Source organism: Hemicordylus capensis, chromosome 12 (genome assembly GCF_027244095.1).
Source record: "Hemicordylus capensis ecotype Gifberg chromosome 12, rHemCap1.1.pri, whole genome shotgun sequence".
NCBI classification, from domain to species: domain Eukaryota; kingdom Metazoa; phylum Chordata; class Lepidosauria; order Squamata; family Cordylidae; genus Hemicordylus; species Hemicordylus capensis.
In genome coordinates this window covers 4,153,258-4,176,366 of record NC_069668.1, presented here as the reverse complement: position 1 = coordinate 4,176,366, position 23,109 = coordinate 4,153,258, and the positions used below count along the sequence as shown (strand labels likewise).

Sequence of the window (23,109 nt, the reverse complement as noted above, 5' to 3'; positions counted from 1 at the left end):
TCAGGGCTGTCGACACGGACCGGCAGCGGCTTCTCCAAGGTTTCCGGCATGAGCAGGTGCTCCTACCACTGAGCCATAGCCCCATTTCCTAAGAGGCATCTGCCTTCTCGGCTGGTGTAGGAGGTCACCCAAGCTTGGGATTACATCCCCCCCACATGCTCCAAAAGGCAGGAAGTAGTCATACTTGAAGATCCTTAACCCAGTGCATGTGGGCGGATCTCCTACTTCCTGCCTTTGCTCCAGAAGGCTCGCATTACAGCTCGCTGGCTTTGGCCTTGTTAACTAGGCCTCTTCTTTTCTTCTGCTTATATTCCTATTGTTTTTGACTGTTTCCACTCTATTCTTCACCTGGTATTCTACTACTATTAGTTTTCTCTAGTTACTAAAGAAAAATAATAATAATAATAATAATAATTTTAAATTTAAAAAAAAAATTATTTCATGTCTTTTCTTCTACTGTCCGTTCTGTTATTCGTTACCTCTCCTCACCTCTTGCCGACCTTTTGGCCGATGTCCGCTAAGAAGACCTTTGGACTCCTGGCCATTAGGGAGAGATCCGCCCATCAGCGCCTGTTCCCGCCAAAAACTCGGGACTGCGCAAATCCTGTAAGGAAAATGGCAGATGTATCAGATGACCTCGCTGGCGCCTGTAGGCCACAGCGGTCCTCTCTGTCGCCAGATACCGGTGAGGAGACTGGGTGCAATTCATGCCACCAGCAATCCACCATAGCAGGACGCAGGTGGCGGCACCAGAATCGGAGGCTTCCTGACAAGGAGGCCCCGTTGGTGAGAGAGCTTTCGCCTGGCAGCGCGAGCAAGGTAAGCCTGTGATGTTTGGCCTTGCCCCCCCCCCCCCACTCCTTTCCCAAGCAGTTGGGCGTGCAGGAGGAGGACTGCCTCAGCAAGTATTGGGGCCGCGCCAAAAGAAACATCACCAGGAGTTGCCGCCCCAGAGCCTGTCGGAATTAGACGGGGAAGACGTGCAGGATGATGAGGCAGGCGGTGCTGAGCCCATGGATGGGGCGTCGGAGCACCCAGAAGGCCATGAGCAGCTCCCCCCGGTAAGATCGGGACTTGCTCATGGGGGGAGGAGGTGAGTGCAGATGCCCCCTATGTGGCCCCTCCCTCAGGGCCTACTCCTACAGGGAATGTGGGGGTTCCCCCTGATGCTGCCTCTGTAAAGGGCTGGATTCAGGAGGCCGTTCAGGTCTCACTGGCAGCGGCGCTTAAAGCGCGGAAGCCTGCAAGGCATTGCAAGGCAGGCTATGATCCATGTGTCACCCTCAGATTCTCAGGAGGAGACGGTGCCCGCTAAGCAGCCCAGGGTGGCTATACGCCAGGACTCTGTGCCCTTGTGTAGGGGGAGGTCTTCAGACGAGTCAGGAGAGGACTCCCCAGATTTATTGCGACCCAGGGTCAGTGGGTCGGAGACATTGCTGGGCAACCCAGACAAGGGGCCCTCCTCCTCGGAAGAGGGGGAGATTATTGAGGACTCTGCAGCAAACTTACACAGTCAGAGGCTCTCTCTTATGGTGGATTTTCAGCCACTAATTAACCAGCCTATTGCTGCGCTTGATCTGTAGCCAGTTACAGAGGAACAGATCTCTCCTGTGTCCAAGGGCTCCTTGGTGCTGCCTAAGGCTAAGGTACCACAGATTAAATCAGTGATACCTGAGGGCTTTACTAAGACCATCAAGGAGGAATGGGCAGCTATTGCAACTCCCAAAGCGTATGTTGGCATTGGCTAGCAAATTGTACAACTTTGAGGAGGAGACTCTGGACTTGCTGAGGGTGCCACTTACGGTTGCTAACTTCGGGGCCCTACTTAGTAGCACAGTGGTACCCAAGGATGGGGACTCCTCTTCTAAGGAGCCAGGAAACAGAAAAGCAGAATCTGCACTGCGCAGGGCCCACGAGGCTTGAGCAGTGGCCATCAGAGCTGACACCACTGCGTCCTTGGTGTCTAGAGCATCGGTCTTGTGGATTGGCGAGTTACCCAATGACCCTCCCACTGATCAGTCTAAGATGTGGCGTAAGCTACCTTCATCTGCAGAGGGCGGCTGCCTTTTCAGCGATGCTACTCTGGACAGTGTTCAGTTCTCGGCACGTGCGGTCAGTGCAGGTGTCCTGGCAAGACGCAACATATGGCTAAAATTTTGGAAGTTGATAATGCGTCTAGGGCTAAATTAGCTGCTGTTCCCTATGCTGGGGGGGAAGCTAATTGGGGATGAGGCCCTGAAAGAGGTCCTTATTGAAACTAAGGATAACCGCAGGGCTCTGCCATCAGCCCCTAGGAAGGAGGACAAGAGTTTTAATCATAGACCGATGCAAACCTTCAGGGTGTTTAGACCTCAGTTTGTCAGAGGGAGCCTTTTAGGCCTTTTCGATCACAGTGGAACAGATCCAGAGGCCAAGGCAGGCAAGAGTTCACTCAGCAGAACCATCAGTCTTTCGGAAACCAGCAGCGGGGCCCCAAGCAGCAGTCCTGACTCCCACTCAGACAAAGTGGGGGTCCGCCATTTGGCCCGTTTGGAAAGAATCCATCGACAGGTGGGTTCTTTCCATTATCCTACACGGGTACAAAGTGGAGCTGGCCAGCCCCCTAGGAAACAGATTCCTCCTTACCCCTAGATCTGGGAAACCGGAAAAGCACAAGAGGTTGTCCATGGCCATTCAGTATCTGGTGGCTATAGGGGCCATAGAGGAGGTCCCACCTCTTCAGAGAGGCAAGGGCATCTATTCTGTGATTTTTACGGTGCCAAAAAAGGATGGATCAGCCAGGGCAGTTCTCAACCTACGCCCAGTCAACCGCTTTGTGATAAAAAGGAGGTTCAGGATGGAAACCCTTTGTACCATCTCAGAGGCATTGCAGATGGGGGACTACATGGCTTCAATAGATCTCCAGGAGGCCTATTTACACATCCCCATTCATCCACTCAGTCGACATATACTCCGCTTCTGCTACATGGGGAGGCATTATCAGTACAGAGCCCTTCCTTTTGGTCTCTCATCAGCCACCCGCGTTTTTACGAAGGTTCTAGTCTGCTAGTGGCCACTTTATGCACTAAGGGGGTCCATCTGTATTGTTACCTCGACAACTTGCTCAAGAAGGGGCAGTTCAGTCGGCTCTGCCAGAACAATGTCTGCGTTACGTGCCCATGGGCTTCTGATAAATGTGGGCAAGAGTCACCTGATGCCCACACACAGCCTTCGTCATTTGGGCATGGTAATGGACGCCTCAGTATGCAAACTGTTTCTGCCACAGGATCGGATGGAGGTCTTATCGTCACTGGCTCGTGTGATTGCTTCGAGACTGTGGGCCAGCCTTCTCAATCTAGCAAGTTTGTTGGGTCTCATGGCGGCTATGGACTCGGTGCCTTGGGCGAGGTTTTCATCTACGCCAGTTACAGTGGGCTTTCTTCCCTTACCAGCACAGGATTGCCCTCAAATGTGACAAGAACATTCCTCTCTAGGTGTCTCTTCGCGAGTCGATTCGTTGGACGGCCCAGGGAACCTAGACAAAGGCAAGCTGTTCATAGAACCCGAGAGAGTGATGGTCACGACGGATGCCAGCCTATCGGGCTGGGGGGCTCACTGTTGGAACAGTTCTGCCCAGGGGCTTTGGTCGGTGGAGGAGTCGCTCCATAGCATAAACTGGCTCGAGCTGCGGGCTGTCTTTCTGGCCCTAAGAGCCTTCATGCCCTTGGTGAAGGGAAGGAACATCTTAATGTGTACAGAACAACTTAATATCCATTCTGGGCCATCATGTAAACGGAATTTCCAATGTTTGGGCAGATTGGCTAGACGGCAGGAGATCCAGCCGGCAGAATGGGGCCTGCACCCTCAAGTATTTAGGTGGCTGACAGAGCGGCTGGGGTGTCCCCAGATAGACTTGTTTGCATATCCTCAGAATGCCAAGATTCAGAGGTTTTACTCACGTTTCCCGATGTTGGGGGCAGAAGAGACGGATGCGCTATCGGTGCCATGGCCTCTGTGTCTGCTGTATGCATTTCCTCCAGTGCCGCTGCTCTCCCGTTGCCTCAGGCAGCTGCGGGGTCCCCGGGCATCCCTGATATTGATTGCGTCTTTTTGGCCCAGAGGGCCTTGGTTTTCCGAGATCGTCGACTTGACCGTAGGTCATCCACTCAGTTTGCCAGACCATCCAGTTCCACTGTGTCAAGGTCCGATTTACCATCCTTGCATCTGGAAAGTGTTCAGCCAACAAGATTTACCAATCGACTTGGCGTAGTTTTCTGCGCTGGACAGCAAAGTGCTCCCTGCAGCTAGACAAATGCAGGTCGAGGGGATTACTAGGTTTTCTTCAGGATGGCCTTGCGCTTGGTCTGAAACCCAACACGCTTAAACGCCGGGCGGTGTGCTTGATCCAGATGTTGTTTCCTCATCAGCGTTTGCTCAGGCGTGGCACCCTCTTCTACGCAAGTTCTTGAGGGGGGCAGCTTTGTTGTCTCCTCTGGTCTGCCATCGTTTTCCATCATGGGATTTGCATATTGTGTTGTGGGGTCTGCAGTTTCCGCCATTTGAACCACTTTGATCTGTATCATTGCAGATTCTGTCCTGGAAGGTGGCCTTTTTAGTAGCTGTAACATCGGCCAGGAGGGTTTCTGAATCGCAGGCTCTGTCAGTTAAGAGTAATTTGTATATTTTCTCTAAGGACTCTGTGAGACTTATCCCGGATCCTTCGTTTATCCTTAAGGTAAAGTCTCAGTTTAATCGTGAGGCAGACATTTAATTACCTTCTTTTTGTCCGGATGCTCATCACCCTGCAGAGAAGGAGTGGCACCGGATGCAGGCTTTTCGGAAGTCAGATGCTCTTTTTGTGGCCTTTAAGGCTTCTAAGATGGGATGCAAGGTCTCTTCAGCCATTATTGCTCGATGGGTTCATTCATGCATTACGATGTTGTATGAAGCCCAGAAACTTTTGGTGCCTGGCCAGATTACGGCACACTCAACTACATCGGCAGCCACTTCCGCTGTGTTATCTTCACCGGCGTCCCATGAAGAGATTTGCAAGGCGGCTACTTGGTCGTCGCCTTTTACATTTTCAAGGCGTTACAAGTTGGATGAACATGAAGCTGCCAGAGCGGCATTTGGTCGGAGGGTCCTGCAACAGGTCCTTGCGGGTCAGTAGCTCCAGCTTGGGTATTTTCCCTCCCGTGGTTGGTGCTGTGGTATGTCCCAAGCTTGGGTGACCTCCTACACCAGCCGAGAAAGGTACATTGGTACTCACCGTGAAGGTGTCTTCTGGCTGGTGTAGAAGAGGTCACCCAAGGCCCGTCCGGGTTGTGTTAGGCTGGAGCTGATGATCTGGTTGTAGGGGGACAGTTTTTTCTGTCTTTCTCTGCATTATTGTTTGTATATTGTTGTATATTCTCTGTTGTGTTCTGTGGTTTTCATTCCGTAGCTTGAGCTGTTGTAAGCACTGAGGAGATCCGCCCACATGCACTGGGTTAAGGATCTTCAAGTATGACTACTTCCTGCCTTTTGGAGCATGTGGGGGGGATGTAATCCCAAGCTTGGGTGACCTCTTCTACACCAGCCAGAAGACACCTTCACGGTGAGTACCAATGTACCTTTCTGTTGAGTCAGACCCTTGGTCCACCTAGCTCAGCATTGTCTACACTGACTGGCAGCAGCCTTCCAAGGTCTCCAGCAGGGGTCTCTCCCAGCCTTACCTGGAGAGGCTGCCAGGGACTGAACTGGGGACCTCCTGCAGGCAAAGCCGATGCTCTGCCACTGAGCTGTGTCCCACCCGCCCCCCGATGTGGGTGCCCATCTGGTCGGACACTGTGAGAAGCAAGATGGCGGACCCTCTGGGCGACCTGACCTTGAATGTTGCAGTTATGCCTGGCACACGTGTGCGTGTGTGTGTGGTGTGCCGCCTTCTAGCAGCCTAAAGTAACGCCAAGAGGACAGCTGCCCGGGAGGGCTGGCCCCTCCGGGGAATTCCTCTCACTCCAGCCGAATCCAGCCTGGCCTTCACGGAGTGGGAAGTCGAGTGACACCCCCTCCATCCGCCTGGTAGGAGGCAGTGGCGTGAGTCATCCGCTTGGGCTGCTTCCAGGCGATGCTTTAGCTGCAGTGCACAGCAGGGCTGAAGAGAAAATGAGAGGTTGACCCAGCATCCCGGGGAGAGGCTGGCTGCTTCCATGTGGCAGCTTGAGCCGGGGGGTGTGTGTGGCCTCGATCCACACACCGAGGGAGCCCACGGGCGGTTGGCTCCCATGCAGGGAGACCTTGGGGGACATCTGCTGGGTGTGCAGGAGGGTCCCAGGCTGAATCCCTGGCGGCAGCATCTCCAAGGTAGGGCTGGGAGAGACTCCTGCCTGCAACCTTGGAGAACTCCTGCCAGTCAGTGTAGACAATACAGAGCAAGATTGACTGACTCAATATATGGCCAGCTTCCTAAGTTGGGGATGAGGCTGTATGGATTTATTAACATTTCTATCCCGCTCTTCCTCCGAGGAGCTCAGAGCAGTGTACGTGGCTATTTTTATCTTCACAGCACCTCTATGAGGTAGGTTAGGCCGAGAGATACATGACTGGCCCAGAGTCACCCAGTGAGTTTCATGGTTCAGTTTGGGATTTGAACTCGGGTCATCCCGGTCCTAGTCCTTCATTTGCTTTGCAGGCAGAAGGTTCCAGCTTGAATCCCTGGCAGCATCTCCAGGTAGGCCTGGGAGAGACTCCTGCCTGGAACCGTGGAGAGCTGCTGCTGGTCAGTGCAGACAATAGTGAGCAAATTGGACCAGTGGTCTGACTCCGTAGAAGGCAGCGTCCTATGTTCAGGTCAAAGTGTGGGGCTTCACCTCTCCCCAGCAGAGGAGAGCTGGTCTTGTAGCAAGCATGACTTGTCCCCTTTGCTAAGCAGGGTCCACCCTGGTTGCATATGAGTGGGAGACTAGAAGTGTGAGCCCTGGAAGAGATTCCCCTTCAGGGGATGGATGGAGCTGCTCTTGGAAGAGCAGAAGGTTCCAAGTTCCCTCCCTGGCAGCATCTCCAAGATAGGGCGGAGAGAGACTCCTGCCTGCAACCTTGGAGGAACCGCTGCTGCCAGTATGGGTAGACAGCCCTGAGCTAGATAGACCAATGGTCTGACTCAGTATATGGCAGCTCCCTATGTTCCTTTCCCCGTGACCATTCTGCCACCAAGCACAAAAGATTGCTCCCTCCTTCCATGGCAGAAAGCTGGTGCTCCCAGGTGCCCCTGGGAAAGAGGAGGGCCGGAAGGGCCCCTCGCTGTGGTTTCTTGCTACCAGTTCAGCCGGCCCTGTCCAGGATGTGGTGATTCAAGCGCCTGGCTCTCGGGGACTCTGATAAGTGGAGCAAAACAGACGCAGGATTGTGGCTGCGAGGGAGCGAAATCCTGGGGGGGAACGGGGGGAACACGCACAGAAACACACACACACACACCCAGTTAATTTAAAACGGTCTCTGGGTACCAGCTCAGATGCAGGCAAGCTGTAAAACGGAGAGAGTAAATTGTCTGGAGGGACCAGCTGTTGTCACCATTCAAGAAGGCGGGATCTGCTTGGGGAGTTAATGAGGAGTCATTCTATAGGCATAGGGTAGGCTGCCTTCTGTTGAGTCAGACCCTTGCTCCATCGAGCTCAGTCTTGTCTACACTGAGCCATCCAGGTTGCTGGCTGTCACCACATCTTGTGGCAGAGAGTTCCACAAGTGATTATGCATTGTGTGAAAAACTACTTCCATTTGTTGGTCCTAGATTTCCAGGCAATCAATTTCATGGGATGACCCCTGGTTCTAGTGTTATGGGAGAGGGAGAATAATTTCTCTCTCTCCACTTTCTCCACTCCATGCATGATTTTATAGACCTCTATCCTGTCTCCCCGCAGTCGTCTTTTTTCTAAACTAAAAAGCCCCAGATGCTGTAGCCTTGCCTCGTGAGGAAGGTGCTCCAGGACCCTGATCATCTTGGCTACCCTCTTCTGCACCTTTCCCTGTTCTACAATGTCCTTTTTTAGGTGTAGTGACCAGAATTGTATGCAGTACTCCAGGTGTGGCCACACCCTTGTTTTATATAAGTGCATGATAATATTAGCCGTTTTATTTTCCATCCCCTTCCTAATGAGCCCTAGCATGGAAATGGCCTTTTTCACAGCTGCCGCACATCTTACCTGGGCTTGGAGGATCAGTGTAACAGCCCAACTTTGGCTTCAAAAGTATACCCTCACTAGGAAGCCATGGCCAGCCGTGGCATTTCAGAGAACGTACTTAGGAACGTAGGAAGCTGCATACGGAGTCAGACCACTGATCCATATTGTGTACACTGACTGGCAGCAGCTGCTCCAAGCTTTCAGGCAGGAGTCTCTCCCTGCCCTGGTCAGGGGCTGAAGCTGGGACCTTCTGCATGCAATGCAGATGCTCCGTCACTCATCTATAGCCCCGTCCCTTAGGAAGCGGCAGCTTACTGAGTCAGACCCTTGGCCCATCTTGCTCAGTATTGTTGGCCCTGACTGGCAGCGACTCTTCAAGGTTTTTCTGAGCTGAATATATATAATGGGAGTGCTGGCGCTTACAGAGGTGGCCATTACCCATCTCTTCCCCTTCCCGGATATTTCACCGCAGTGGACGTGTCCCCTTGAGGATCAGGCCGTAGCTCAGCGGCAGAGTACCTGCTTTGCCTGCAGAAGATCGCCGGTTTGGTCCCTGGCAGCTCCTCCAGGGAGGGCTGGGCATGAGGCCTGCCTGAAACTTTGGAGAAGACATTTCCACCCAGTGTAGAAAAGACTGAGCTAGATAAACCAAGTGTCTGGTTCCGTACGAGGCAGCTTCCGATGTTCCCAGCTTTGGGGGGAGGTTCCCTCAGGCATAACAGAGGGGGGGAACTTCCAGTGGGGCCTCTCTGGGTCATGATTCACCTGCTTTCGGCATGCCTCTCCCATTTGCACAGCTCCCAAATTCAGGGCTGAGTCGACCCAAGGGGAGGAATTTGCATTCTAAAGTGTGTGACTCGACACACTGAGGCCTGCAGGAATCCACCGATGGTGCAATTCCTGGCGGGACACGTGCGTCTTCTCCTCCTCCTCCCTGGATACCCAACCTTCCCAAACTGCTGCTAATTGCGGTGTCGATTCCTCCAGGCCAGCTGGGATTCAGGAAGAGGCCTTCCCTCCCAGGAGAGGCCTGCTACAGGTTTCCTTTCAAGAGTTTCCTTCTCCAGTTGCTACTCCTGTGTTCTGCCACTGGTTTCTGTTTTAAACATCAATGGCACTTAAGCCTCACACAGCAAGGTTTAATGGATGCTCCTGCCTCCCCCCCCCTTTTCCTTTCCCCGCCTTTGGTTTTTCTGTTCTTTCTAAACCTTGTCACTGCAGAGAAGCAACAACTGGGGCCGTTGGAAGAGCCTGACCTCGGCTGTTCTGTTCCACGCGGCTTTTCAAAAGCCGAAGAAAAGGGAGACGCAGGAAGTCGTTCACAGCAAACAGCTCGGTTGCCTTGTAGCATTCCGGTGGGCGGCACAGAAACCACGCGTGTGACACGAAGGTGATGTCCTCGGAGAAGACCCCAGTTTTAAAAGGCAGGGCACTCCTAATTACATAATTTGACAATTAACGGGAGCCAAAATGAGTTTCTCTGCACGATATGGGGCAAGACACAGATCAAAATGTTGACCTCAGAGAGGGCACAGGGGTAAATTAGTCCAGGAGTTTTCAGCTACTGTTGGACTACAACTCTCATCATCCAGGCCTTTGTGGCTGGGGATGATGGGAGTTGTAGTCATAGGAACATAGGAAGCTGCCATATACTGAGTCAGACCATTGATCTATATAGCTCAGTATTGTCTGCACAGACTGGCAGCGGCTTCTCCAAGGGAGAGACTCCTGTCTGGAACCTTGGAGAGCCGCTGCCAGTCCGTGTATGACGGCTATTTAGATCCCTTTTTGCTTTTCAGCAAAAGTTCCCAAAGCAGTTTACATAAATATAAACCATTAAAATGGCCCTGTCCCCAAAGGGCTCACAATCTAAAAAAGAAACATAAGGCAGATACCCACAAGAGCCACTGGAGGGATGCTGTGCTAGGGATGGAGAGGGCCAGTTGCTCTCCTCCTGCTCAAGACAAGGGAACCGCCACTTTATAAAGGTGCCTCTTGGCTCCCTTAGCAGGGGAGAAGGCAAGCTAGCTCGGGACTGTGTCGACAATCCTGCGCTAGATGGTCTAATTTGGTAGATGGCAGCTTCCGATGTTCAGTCCTCCGGCACATGAATCCCCCTATATAGCCGAGGGCATTTGTAGCAACCCTGATATTAGAGGAGTTAGAGAGCTGTGGAATGTGTGTGTGTGTGTGTGTGTGTGTGTAATCAGAAAGAAAAAGGAAGGGGGAGAATAAGAAAATGGAGCCCTTCTGAATAAGCTCTTTGATAAATCTGCAGAAGATGGCCTTGCCTTTAGGAGGGAAGCAGCTATGAAACTTACTCCGGGGTTGCTCAAGGTGCCCTCCAGGGACCAAAAGGCAGGCCGCTGCCAAGTCAGATCCTTGATGCTTTTAGCGGAGGCTCGCCTGACCGTCGTTGGCAACCACTGGGAATCTTGTTAGCTTGCCCATTTGCCGTGCCACAGGGCAAGGAGGATGGTGCACAGGGAATGGCTTCATACCGAGTCAGACCTTTGGTCCCTCTAGCTCAGGATTGTCTTCACAGACTGGTAGCGGCTTCTCCAAGGTTGCAAGCAGGAGTCTCTCTCCGCCCTCTCTTAGAGATGCTGCCAGGGAGGGAACTTGGAACCCAGATGTTCTCCCCAGAGTGGCTCCATCCCCTAAGAAGGGGAATATCTTCTTACAGTGCTCACCTATCAAGTCTCCCATTCAATTGCAACCAGCGTGGACCCTACTGCTTAGCAAAGGGAACAATACATCGGAAACGGCTTCTACTGAGTCAGACCCTTGGTCCCTCTAGCTCAGAATTGTCTACCCAGACTGGCAGCGGCCTCTCCCAGCTTTCAGGCAGCAGCCGCAGTCTTCCCCAGCAAGAACTTCTGCCTGCAAAGCAGAGCCCCTCCAGCCTCTACCACACCCCGCCCCCCGAAAGGGACCCGCGACGAGGGGTGGGGGCCCGAAGCCGAGATCCTGGCTCTCTGGGGCGGCGGCGGTGCGTCTGAGCACAGCCTCCCGCGATTGCTACCTGAGCTGCTGCCTGTCTGGGGCCCCGCCAGCCGAGGAGGAGGCGGATCTCTGCTCCGGGCAGCCAGCCATTTGGACACACACACACTCCCGGCTGCCGCCGCACGCAGCGAGTTGGCCGCGGCCCCTTTAAGGGAGCGGGGGGAGAGAAGGGCCGGCGGCGGCGGCATTCGCCCTGGCATTGCTGCTGGTGCCTTTGGAGGAGCGAGCGCGGGACGCGGCTGGAGCTGCAGCCGCGATGAGCCGCGATGGGGAGGCGAGGGCCAGCAGCGGCCAGACCCAGGAGCCGCCGCCGCGCCCAGGTGAGCCCCTGCCCTCGCCGCCCTCCCTGGCGCGCCCTCCTCCGCCGCTTCCCTCCCCCGACGGGGCGCACACCTTGCCCGGCCAGGGAGGGCGGGGCTGCCCGCCACGAGAGGCCCCTCTCACGGGGGGAGCACGGCCACCCATGGCGCCCCTGAACATGTGCAGAGCGCTGCGGAGGCGCAGCGCCCCTCCCTCGGGAGCTCTGCCTGGCAAGCGGGCTGCGGGGCTCAGCGCATCGGGGGAGGGGTCCCCACCCCCGAGAAGTGCCCCCCCACCGGTCCCCTTCAGAGATCTAAGCGGAGGGGGGCAGCTCTCCCGCCCGCCCTAAATGTACTTTGCCCCCCTTCTTTTCCTGGTGCTGGAGCTGCACTTGGGGCGGATCCCCTCCCTGGTAGGGCTGAGGACAATGATGAACACGCAGTTTGGGGGGCGGGGGGGTGGAGGAGAAGGAGGAGGGGGGGCACTGAAGGGGCAGCACGCAGTTGTGGGCAGGCCAGCTGGGCCCCCCTTGTAGATTTCTGAAACAGAAACGAGGGGGGCGTTGTGGCGGTTGGGGGAACCACTTTTCTGTATGTGTGTGGGCATCCCCCCCACTCCTTTCTCTGATGCCAGGGGGTGATTAAGCCAAATGTGGCTGTAGTGGGTACCCCGCTGAGGAGAGAGGCCTCTGTGCATGTGCAGAGGGCCTTTCCACAAGCTGGGTGCATTTCCTTTTGCGGTTTTGGCCTCTCCCCTTCCCCTAACAAACTCCGAGTCCTCCAACATGTCCCCTGTATGGTGATGGTGGGGGGCTGCAAGGGGCCCATCAGTGCCTGGCTGATCCCCACACAAAGCCCTGCAGGTCCTCTGCTGTTTCTGGGCCCTTCCTGTGGGGAGGAGGGCTTGTGATCCCAAATGCACCAGGAGGGCAGGTAGCTTCTCTCCTATGCTGGTCTATAGCCAGCCTAAAAGGGGGGGGGGTTGCCAGAAGATTCGGGGGGGGGACTTATCTAGGGACCAGATTGGAGCTAAGCGCAAGCAACATTCTGTGATGTAAGAAACCTTGGTTTGTAAAAAAGGGGGGCAGAGAAAAAGGGGGGGCAGCAGGCCCACCCCAGCCGCCCCTGGCTATGGGTCTACAAAGGTGGACACTGGGTTTCTTCTTGACAGATTCCTTTTCTGCTTTGGCTTGTTGGAGGGACCCCTGGCTCAAAGGGTGGCTGGGATTGAACTCCACGCTGGCAGGATCTGGGGGGCACCCTGCTCCAAGACACCTTCCCCTTTTTGTGCCCGTTATGTGCAAAAAAAACCCCACCCCAAACCCAACCGCCACCAATGGGGAGCCTCCCGCCTCCTGGACCCTGTGTGGGAGCCTAGCTGAGCAGATGGTGGGGGTGATGGAGAAGGAGGCGTCCGTGTGTGTGTGGGGGGGGGGGGCTCTTTCCAGAGGTTGCCTGCCCGGGCTGCAAGCCTTGTGGCCGTCTGGGGCAGTAGTCAGTGTGGGCTGCACTGGGTGTGCCTGGTCGAAGGGACTGTGAAGCGGAGAATGATGTGGACGCAGCCGGATGGGGCCAGCCTCAGGGAGAGGAGAGCGTGGCGTGGTCCCACTTGGAAGGAGACTGACCGTGCACAGCTGCGTCTGCCTGGGCTGGTTGGCGTGTTTGGGTGTCTGTGGGCCCCAGATTGCCCCGCTGGATTCCATCCTCCCAGGGAGGAGAGCTGGTCTGGTGGGAGCAAGCCTGACTTGTCCCCCTTAGCTAAGCAGGGTCTGCCCTGCTTGCATATATTCCCTTTAAGGGATGGAGCCGTTCCTGGAAGAGCAGAAAGTTCCCAGTTCCCTCCCTGGCAGCATCTCCAAGACAGGGCTGAGAGAGATTCCTGCCTGCAACCTTGGAGAAGGCGCTGCCAGTCTGTGAAGGCAATACTGAGCTAGAGGGACCAAGGCTCTGACTCAGTATATGGCAGCTTCCTATAATCCACCCCGGCTCAGTCAGCCTCGTTCCCACTGGTGGGAGTCCAAATTCCACTGATCTGTCTCGCTCGGTATTGTCTGCACCAGTGATTCCCAGTGTGGCGTTGGCATTCAGTGACATCTGGAGGGCCCCACATTCCTGCCACTGGTTTACGTTGACTGGCGATCCTGCCTGCGACTGAACCGGGGGTCTTGGAGCAGAAACACCCATGGGGAAAAGGAAGGGTTCGAGGGGTGGGCATGATCCGGAGGCTTCCCGTTTCGCTCCCTCGGATGCACGGCTGGATCTTGCTGTCCTTGTGTGGGGGGGGGTGTCAATCTTGGGACATGTTTCCTGCTTCTATGGTGAGGAGTCCAGGGGCCCGCCTGCAGGGGGTGGCTTTCTTTCTAGATTACAGAGCAAGCTCAGCTGCCATCGCACAGGGGAAGAGCAACCACTTTGCATGTGGAAGGCCTGCCCCCACCGTTCAGTCCCTGGCAGCATCTCCAGGCAGGGCTGGGAGAGACTCCTGCCTGGAACCTTGAAAAGCTGCTACCGGTCAGTGCAGACAATAGTGAGCTGAAGGGGCCACAGGCTGGACTCAGTAGAAGGCAGCTTCCTGGGTTCCCCAAACAAGGGAGCTTCTCTGATAGATGGTCGTAGCATTCAGCCTTGCTGGTCCTGTGTGTGAAACTGTGAACCTGCAAGGAAGGGAACGGGCTGGAGCACCTTCCTCGTGAGGCTAGGCTACAGCATCTGGGGCTCTTTACTTGGGAAAGGAGGCGACTACGGGGAGACATGATCGAGGTGTATAAGATTATGCATGGAGTGAAGAGGGTGGACAGAGAGAAATTTTCCTCCCAACACTAGAACCAGGGGTCACCCCATGAAAGTCAAGGCTGGGTTATTTAGGACCGACAAGAGGAAGTCCTTTTCACACAGTACACCGTTACTCTATGGAACTCCTTGCCATGGGATGTGGTGCTGGCCACCAGCTTGGATGGCTTTAAAAGGGGCCTAGACAGATTCATGATGGGCAGGTCTGTCAATGGCTACTAGTCTGGTGGCTGTGGGCCACCTCCAGCCTCAGAGGCTAAAGGCCTCTCAATCCCAGTTGCAGGGGAGCCACTGCAGGAGAGAGGGCATGGCCTTCACCTCTTGTCTATGGACTCCCCACAGGCATCTGATGGGCCACTGTATGAAACAGGACGCTGGACTAGATGGAGCTGTCTTGGGCCTGATCCAGCAGGGCTGTTCTGGTGTCCTGATGCTCTTCTGAGCTGCTGCCTTTGGACCTGGTGAGCTTTCGGAGGGGCTCCTTGCGGCCTCCTTGAGAGAGCTTTTGCATCCCTGCCTCTCCGCTGCAGAGGTTCTGCTCTGACTTCACCGAACAGGAAAAACAACTCCAGCCCTTCAACTTGGCGAGGAGGAACAGGAAGGCAGAACCTTCCCGGGCAGGGAAACCGTTGTGCTGCCGGGGCTTTTGGGACGGAGATTACGATCGCGGGGAAAGCTCGATCTATTTGCTCTTAATTGGGACGGAGATGCGTTCTTCCTCTGTCAATAACAGACCGCTAATAAGATTGAGTTCTGAAAGCCCGTGGGAGGATTGTTGGCAACACCGGGGCCTGGCGCTCCGTTTAGGCGAATGGTGATTCATTGCTACGTTAATGGCATGCTGACAGGGTGAAGGAGCGGGTTCTCCATGCCCCAGAGGCAGCGTTAGGCCTTGTTGGTGGCCCCAAGGATTCTTGACGTCTTGCTCTTTGGATTGTCTGCTGTCTGCTGAGTCAGACCCCTGCTGTGTCTAGTTCAGTACTGTCTACACTGACTGGCAGCAGCTCTCCAAGGTTTCGGGCAGGAGTCTTTCCCAGCCCCACCTGGAGATGCTGCCAGTGGGTACTGAACCTGCGGCCTCCTGCAGGCGAAGCAGATGCTACACCACTGAGCTCTGGATGCTTCTGATGAGCGGATGAAGCTGCCGCCTCCTGAGTCAGGCCTTGGTCCATCGAGCTGAGTATTTGACTGGCAGCAGCTCAGTGGAAGAGCATCTGTGCCTGCAGAAGGTCCTGGGTTCAGTCCTTGGCAGCATCTCCAATAGTCTCAAGACGATGATAGACATATCCTCCATGAATTTGTCTAAGCCCCTTAGCCATCCAGGCTAGTGGCCATCGCCACATCCTGTGGCAGGGAGTTCCATAGATTAATTCTGTGTGGTACCTCCTCTTGTGGGGCCTAGATTTCCTGGCAATCCATTTCATGGGACAACGACTCCTGGTTTTGGTGTTCTGAGAGAGGGAGAAGAACCTCCGCACTTTGCCATGCCTGATTTTGCAGACCTCTCTCAAGTGTCCCCTTCGCGGCCACTTTTTCTACACTCAAAAGCCCCCAAGGATGTAGCCTTGCCCCTAAGGAAGGCGCTCGAGCCCCCGGATCAGGTGGCTCCCCCCCCCAGATTGCCTTGAGCCTTTTGGAAAGAAGAGTCCTCCTTTCTGGATGGGGAATAGTCTGCCCCACAGCCTGTTTGTAATAATCCTCTTCAAACAGATTGGTTGGATTAATAGGGAGATCGCGCGTTTCGCAGAAGCTATTAATCACGTAGCGGCACTTTTAATAATGTTTATTAAAAGACCCAGCAAGAGGAGCCGAATGGGGCATTTTCAACTCTGGCTGAAACACTCGGGAGCTTCGGAGATTTGTTCTTGGCGGTGGCTGCGTCTTAATGGTCCACGAGGCGGCTGGGGTTGGTCAGTACCAACTGGGGGAACGGAGATCCCTTCTGATCTCTGACCAGGTTTACCCCGCTGGAGATGGCAAAGAGGCGATCACATTGGAAAGCCTCCGGTTTCCAGTGTCTCCTTGTGCCTTGACGTGAGCTGCCCACCAGGCCTGCGGTGGCCACATTCTTCGCAGTGGTGTTTTGACGGGCGTAGAGACGTTCCAAATGCTCCAGAAAGCGGCGATGACACTTGAACGAATGTTGCCGGAGGCATGGAAATGGGCAGGAACGTTCTCCAGAGATTTCCGCCGTGGAGAGAGTGTGGCCGCTGGTTCCTCTGGCCCTAACCCTTCCACACACATCCCGTGCCAAAAAAAAAAAAAAAAAGACTGCAATTTCACCCTCATGGTTTGGTGAGGACGCACCGAAAGCTGTAGGGGCGGCCATGAAGTCGCCTCTTTCTCGAGGTGCTGCCCCAAATCCCTGTGCACGTCAGATGGTCCCGATGCTGGCCCACATGGCTGGTAGTCCTCCTGCCGCGACAGAAGCCGGCTGAATCTGACCAGCAGGCCTGTTCAGTGCTGTTTGGGGATGTCAGCTGCCTTGAGGTGCAAGTGGAGGCAGTAGATACAATTATTAAATCAATGGGGATGGAGTGTGCATCTGCAAAGAGCTGGGTGTGGGGTTTTTTGGGGGGGGCACAAAATCAGTGACCTGCCGCCTGCCAGAGCCGCTCCAGGTAGGGGTCTTTTTTTTTAGGGTGCCCTCTTCGGATTTCAAGGGAGCCTGGAGCCTGTCCCGGCTGCAGCTTTGATTGGAGGTAGGTCACTTTGCCCCTGTGGTCCGCACTGCCGCCTTAGCCGCCCCACGTTGGGGGGTGGGGTGGGGTGGAGGAGCGGCTCTGAGGAGGCCCCTTGGGCTGGCGGACGCTGCTGCTGCTTGGATGGCAGGAGAGCGGTCTCCATGGCAACTCCCGGCCAAGACGCTGCCATCTCAGTCCTGCGCCTTTGCTTCTGGGCCGGGGGGGGGGGGGGGCTCCTCTCGGCTGGATGGAGTTCAGCTTCCCCCTCTGTTGGGGCCAAGCAAAATGTCACTGGGAGGCAGGCGTGGACCACTCGCCCCACATCTCTATCACATGGGTGTGGGTTGAGGAGGCGGGTGTTTTCAAAGGGGTGTGTGGGAGAGGTGCTTGGGGACATAGCAGGCTGCCTTCTGCGGAGTCAGGCCCTTGGTCCATCTTGCTCAGGATTGTCTACCCAGACTGGCAGCGGCTCTCCGAGGTTTCAGGCCGGAATCTCTCTCAGCCCTGTGTTGGAGATGCTGCCGGGGAAGTGTGGGGTCCCGGTTTGAACTTGAGCCACGCAAGCCGCTCATTGCTGGTGACAAATGACCAGCCCCTGTGGATGGCCAGGGGATGGCTAGGCCCCTCAGGTTTGAGGATGCAGTGGCAGAGAGTTCCCAGCCTATTAGGAAGGCAAAACTCTGAACGAGACGGGAAGATGCTGCTGTGAGGGTGGTAACCCAGCCGGAGAGACCATTTCTTTTTGGAAATGAATGCAGAGGCCTGCCGTTTGTCTTCAAGAGCAGAAGCATAGCTGGCGAGACTCGTTGTTTATGGGGGGGCTGAGGTGCAGAGAGCGAGGAAGGCTGTGGGTTCTGGGGTGCAGGAGGCGCAGGTCCTTGGGGGAGTAGGGGGGAGGATGGCATTTTCCACCACTGTGCAGTATTTCAGGGGTGCAATTCAAGAGGGAGTAAACGGAAGTCCTTTTTCACACGGCACACAGTCAACTTGTGGAACTCTCTGCCACGAGATGTGGCGACAGCCAACAAGCTGGATGGCTTTGAGAGGGGTTTGGAGAACTGCATGGAGGAGAGGTCTATCAACGGCTACTAGTCGGAGGGCTAGAGGCCACCTCCAGCCGGATGCCTCTGAGTCCCAGTTGCGGGGGAGTCACAGCAGCAGGAGAGAGGGCATGCCTTTGTCTCTTGCCTGTGAGCTTCTCAGGGGCATCTGGTGGGCCACTGTGCAAAACAGGCTGCTGGACTAGATGGGCCTCCTTGGGCCTGATCCAGCAGGGCTGTTCTGATGTAAAGCAGGGCTATATTCTGGCACTTCTTATGTGCCCCTCACCAAGGATTGGTGTCTTAAGCGACTGCCTAGGTCTCCCGAGTAGACAGACCGGTCCTGGAGATGACATTTCGTCTCCTTCAGTGCGGTAACTGAGTGTGGCCTGGGAGAGTAGGGTGTGATCCTGGGGGGGTCCTTAGCTCCCCAGATGTTGTTCGCGGCAACTCCCGGCATCCCCAGCTGCAGTGGCCTCTGGCTGGGGGTGATGGGAGTTGTAGTCCACACCACCTGTTAGAGGGAACGCTGCTTGGCTTCCTGTGGCCGAAGCTGCTTCGCGCCTCTCCAGACAGAGCGGAAAGATGGATGACCCCTTTTGTTACTATAAATGGAACCGCGGGGTTCGGAGGGAGAAGACGGCAGAGGCGAGGAGCGGCTATCAGCGGGAGCAGATGGCCTTTGCGTCGGGGACGCGCTGCTGATTCTGGTGGCAGCACCAGGGCTGTGAGCATCTCCCTCCCTGCGTCTTTTGCGGTTATGTAAAAAGCGGCCGTCCGGAGAGCTTTTCCTTATAGGAGATCGGCAAGGAAAAAATGCTGGGGTTCAGGACAGGAATAGTGCCAGGTAGCAGGACTTTCCCCCAGAACTTAAAACTGGGTAGGGGTTCAACTTCCAGAAGGTGCCAGGTGGGATCCAGGAAGTAAGACACTGAAGGCAACATTATGAAATCGAAGATTGTTCCATTACTCCTTCAGTTGACTTAATGTATCTACTCTCACACTTACACACACACACACACACTCACGCCCGCCCGCCCTTCCTTCCATCCATCCATCCATCAATCCCTGGCAGCATCTCCAGGGAAGACTGGGGAGACCTGAGTTCTAGGTCCCAAGTTCCCTCCCTGGCAGCATCTCCAAGATAGGGCTGAGAGAGATTCCTGCCTGCAACCTTGGAGAAGCCGCTGCCAGTCTTTGTAGACAATACTGATCTAGATGGCCCAAGGGTCTGACTCAGTATGTGGCAGCTCCCTATGTTCCTATCTCCAGTCTCAGTGACCAGGGCATTTTCAAGATGACACACTGTTCAGTAGTAAAATGCTTTGTCTTGCCAGGATCATTTGGAGAATGTAAATAGCTTGTGCAGCCCCTCTACAACGGGGAAAGACGGCCTTTTTTTTTTTGCAACATACATGCAACGTTGTAGGGCTAAAACGCGAGGAGAAAAATCTGAAAGAAGGCGTCGGAAATGTGAACGGTGCCTTGCTGACTGTGCAGGGACTGCGCTGTCGAAACGCAGGCAGTACAAAAGCACACTTAACAGACACAGAGTGACACGGTTGTAGCGTGCAATCTGGAAAGGGCCCCGAAGTTTACAGTTGTGAGCCACCCTGAGCAGTTCTGTACCAGAAAGGTGGAATCTAAACATCCGAAGTAAATATTTCAAGTGAAGAATAAATGGGGGGGTGATGGGAGTTGTAGTCCCACAGCAGCTGGAGAGCTGGATTTGTGTAGTCCTGGATGAGCAGAATATTCTGCGCAGACCCCTGGTGCCACACAGACTACAATTCCCATGGTGCAGTGCTGCACTTTGCCTGGCGCCAGGGGGCTCCTTGAAGGGAAACAGCGCCTTCTTGAGCCCCTGGGCCATCTTGGAAGGCGTGCATGGAATCATGGGAAATGTAGCCCTTCCCAGAGCTTTTTCCATAGAGCTCCTTAGAGGGGGCTCTGTTTCTCTTGTTTCTCCACTTCTTTTCTCTATGGGGGTGTAGAGATGGAAGGAACAAAGCCCCCCCCAAAAATCTTCCAGTGGCCTTGTACTCTTGTAGATCTTGCTGCCTGGCACGCAGAGTGTTTAAACAGCACGCTACGTGCAAGCTGGGAAGACTCTGGAAAAATAAACCTGCTTGTGTGATGTTTGAAGATCTCGCTGCTAATGGCTTGCTTTCCTGGCTGGGCATCCTGGCTGGCGATGGTGCGAGCCCTTAACGAGGCCCGTTGTCGGTCCGGGGAGAGGGAAGTCAAGCCTTGAACTTCCCGGAGCCTGTGCGGTGACCTTCTGGGTCTCCAAGGAGCCGGGAGACGGAAGCGCTGGCGTCTCATGATAGCTGCCAGTGCTTCAGGCGGCTGCAAGGGGAAGCTCGGGTTGCCCTCGGTAATGGGAAGATGTACATCTCCCGTCGGTTAGGTGTCGCCACTTAATTTGTAGAGGGCTCCAAGCCTTCAGCAGTCGAAGGAGGACCTGCTGCCGGGACGGGGCTGCTGAGGAGGGCTGCTTTGGTAGGGCCGTCTGCTCTGACCGGCAGCAGTTCTCCAGGGTCTCGGCCAGGGAGAGGCCTTTCATAGGAACATTGGAAGCTGCCATATACTGAGTCAGACCACTGGTCTATCTAGCTCAGTGTTGTCTGCACAGACTGGCAGCTGGGAACTCTACATAATCATTCCGGGGAATTAATCCTCATGGCGGGGACATGAGTTGAAATCAAGGGCCCCAACATGCCAAAGATGACAGACCGCTTCCCAAACGGCCATACCCGACAGACACGCCTCCCCATGCCAACCTCAGATGATGATGCCTTTTCAGCATCTTCCTAGATCGCTGCTGCCTGATACGGTACCTGCGGGGATTCGAACCAGCAACCTTCTGCGTGTTAGTCAAGCATTTCCCTGCTGCGCCACTTAAGGTTGGTGGCGGGCGGGGGTAGATGTTGCCAAAAATCACAATGGGCATTCGTCCCCTGGGCGGGTACCCATGGCCCAAAGATGTGGGCCTGGCGCATGGCCTAAGATTTCCTGATCTTTGCAGCTCCAAAGCCTCTAGACTTCTTGAACGCAGCCCTGTGGTGTGTTTGTGTGAGTGTGAGAGAAGGCCACGGAATCCAGGTGCCTGGGAATGGCGTGATGCTTGTGCTACAGTACCAGGTGGGGCGGAGAGGAGAGCTGGTCTTGTGGCAGCAAGCATGCAGTGTTGCCTTTGCTAAGCAGGGTCTGTCCTGGTTTGCATTTGAATGGGTGAGCACATGCACGTCTCTCGCACTCACACATACAAGATGCAAATACTTCATTTGGGGGCTCATGCCAATGGCCTCTGCACATGTGCGGAGGTCGCTAAAATGGCCCCCATGCATGCGTGGCGGCCTGAACCGGAGTGACCTATGTGGGATACAGGAGAGACCTGTGGGGGGGGGGAACGTAATGGGCGCATCGGGGCTTATTTCGTGTTTTTCAGAACACCCTGGGAGTGACTAGGAATCATCTCTCAAGGGATGGGGAAGAGCGCCTGCCTGCTTGCCTGCAGAAGGTTCCCAAGTTCCCTCCCTGGCAGCATCTCCAAGATAAGGCTGAGAGAGATTCCTGCCTGCAACCTTGGAGAAGCCGCTGCCAGTCTGGGCGGACCATCCTGAGCTAGTTGGGCCAAGGGTCTGACTCAGGAGAGGCAGCTTCCTGTGTTCCAGGCGGGGCTCTGGACTGAGGGAGCTGGGTGGAAGGGGTGTGTTTCTGCCGCCCCTCCTCTTCCTCCGCTTTTTGGGAGCCCTGCCCTGCTGCCCTCCATCCCTCGGCTTTGATCCACAGTGGGGCGGGCTGGACCGCTCCCAAATTAGCCCCTGATGTCACTCGGGAACTTGGCGTGCTTCAGAAGGCAGCAGGCCTGCTTGCGTCAGCACCCGCTCATTGGCATGCTCCCCAGCCCCTCTCCTCCTCATCAGCATGCGCCGTGCGTCCCTGCCGGGGATAATTTTAGCCTCCGCGTTTTAGCGGAATTAAAGAGGCTCCATCGCAACTTCATTTGCTGCGGCCTCCGTGCTGCCCACCCCTTCTCGAAAGCTCTGTGTGTGTGTGTGTAAATAAATGAAATTCAATTAAAAACCGGGATTATGGATCCTCTCCAAGGGCAGACCCAGCATATGGGTATATATTTGATCCTATATAGCTATATACACTCTTGAGCTATATTCGTTCCTAGCATTTGAAATATTGGGTCCCCAGATGATGTCACACTACAGCTTCCATCACCTCCTGCCACAGTGGCCTTTGGATGATGGGAGTTGTAGTCCAGCAAGGATGTGTAGATAAATACAGTCTTTTTCTGAATCCAAGACTAAATTTTCCCCAAGTTCTTTGATGTTGGAAATTGGGGGTCATCTTAAACCCAGTCCTCTTCTTTTTTTACAGGTATAATCTGTATGCCTTCCTTACAAGTACACTTTATACCTTCCTTGTAGGTATAATCTAAATAATCTGTAATAATCTAAATAATCTAAATAATCTGCTTCCTATGTTTTTAATGGGGATGGGGCCATATCTCAGTGGCAGAGCGTCTGCTTGGCATGCAGAAGGTTCCCCGGTTCAATCCCTGGCAGCATTTCCAGGCAGGGCTGCTGCCAGTCAGTGCTGACAATACTGAGCTAGAGGGAGCAAGGGCTTGACTCAACTTGGCAGCTTCCTGTGTTCCGAAATTAAGCTCCACTGGTTTCCTTGTGTTGCAAGTGAGACTGTCACTTCATGTGTTTGGCAGAAAGCAGAAAAGGTCCTCGGGGCTTTGCTCCCTGCAGAGGAATGGAGAAGAATGTCCTCGCCTTTCAGAGGAATTTTAATTGGGCTTTTAGCATGGCCATTCCTCTTGCTTCCAATCAAACCTTTGTGCGGTCTCAGGAAGCCAACGTGAGACCTGCTGCGAGCAGCATATGGCTCATTAACAGAGGCTCCGGATCAGAGTCTAACTGCAAGTTAATGATCAGGCTGTTTCTTTTCTGCTCGCAAGGGGTGGTGGCCATGTGGGCTCCAGCAGACATGGCTCGCTTGTGTTGTAGGTGTAGGGAAGTGGCAGAGCCCAGAGCTCCTTTTGGCCCTGGAAGATGGCTGCCTTGAAAGTGCGAGAGCAGAACCAGGGGACACGGTTTCAAGGCACAAGAAACAGGGGTGCACACTTGCT

At 54.7% G+C, this 23,109-nt stretch overlaps 1 protein-coding gene across 1 annotated transcript in view; it reads left to right on the top strand.

Annotated features, from left to right (window-relative positions):
• Positions 1 to 11,036: 11,036 nt before the first annotated feature.
• The window catches only part of PITPNM3 (PITPNM family member 3), a 73,407-nt gene continuing 61,334 nt past the window's right edge, over positions 11,037 to 23,109 (top strand). The window contains exon 1 of the mRNA XM_053274868.1: positions 11,037 to 11,461. Coding sequence (XP_053130843.1) covers positions 11,398 to 11,461 — 64 coding nt within the window. The 5' untranslated portion in view covers positions 11,037 to 11,397. The remainder of the gene's footprint in view (positions 11,462 to 23,109) is intronic.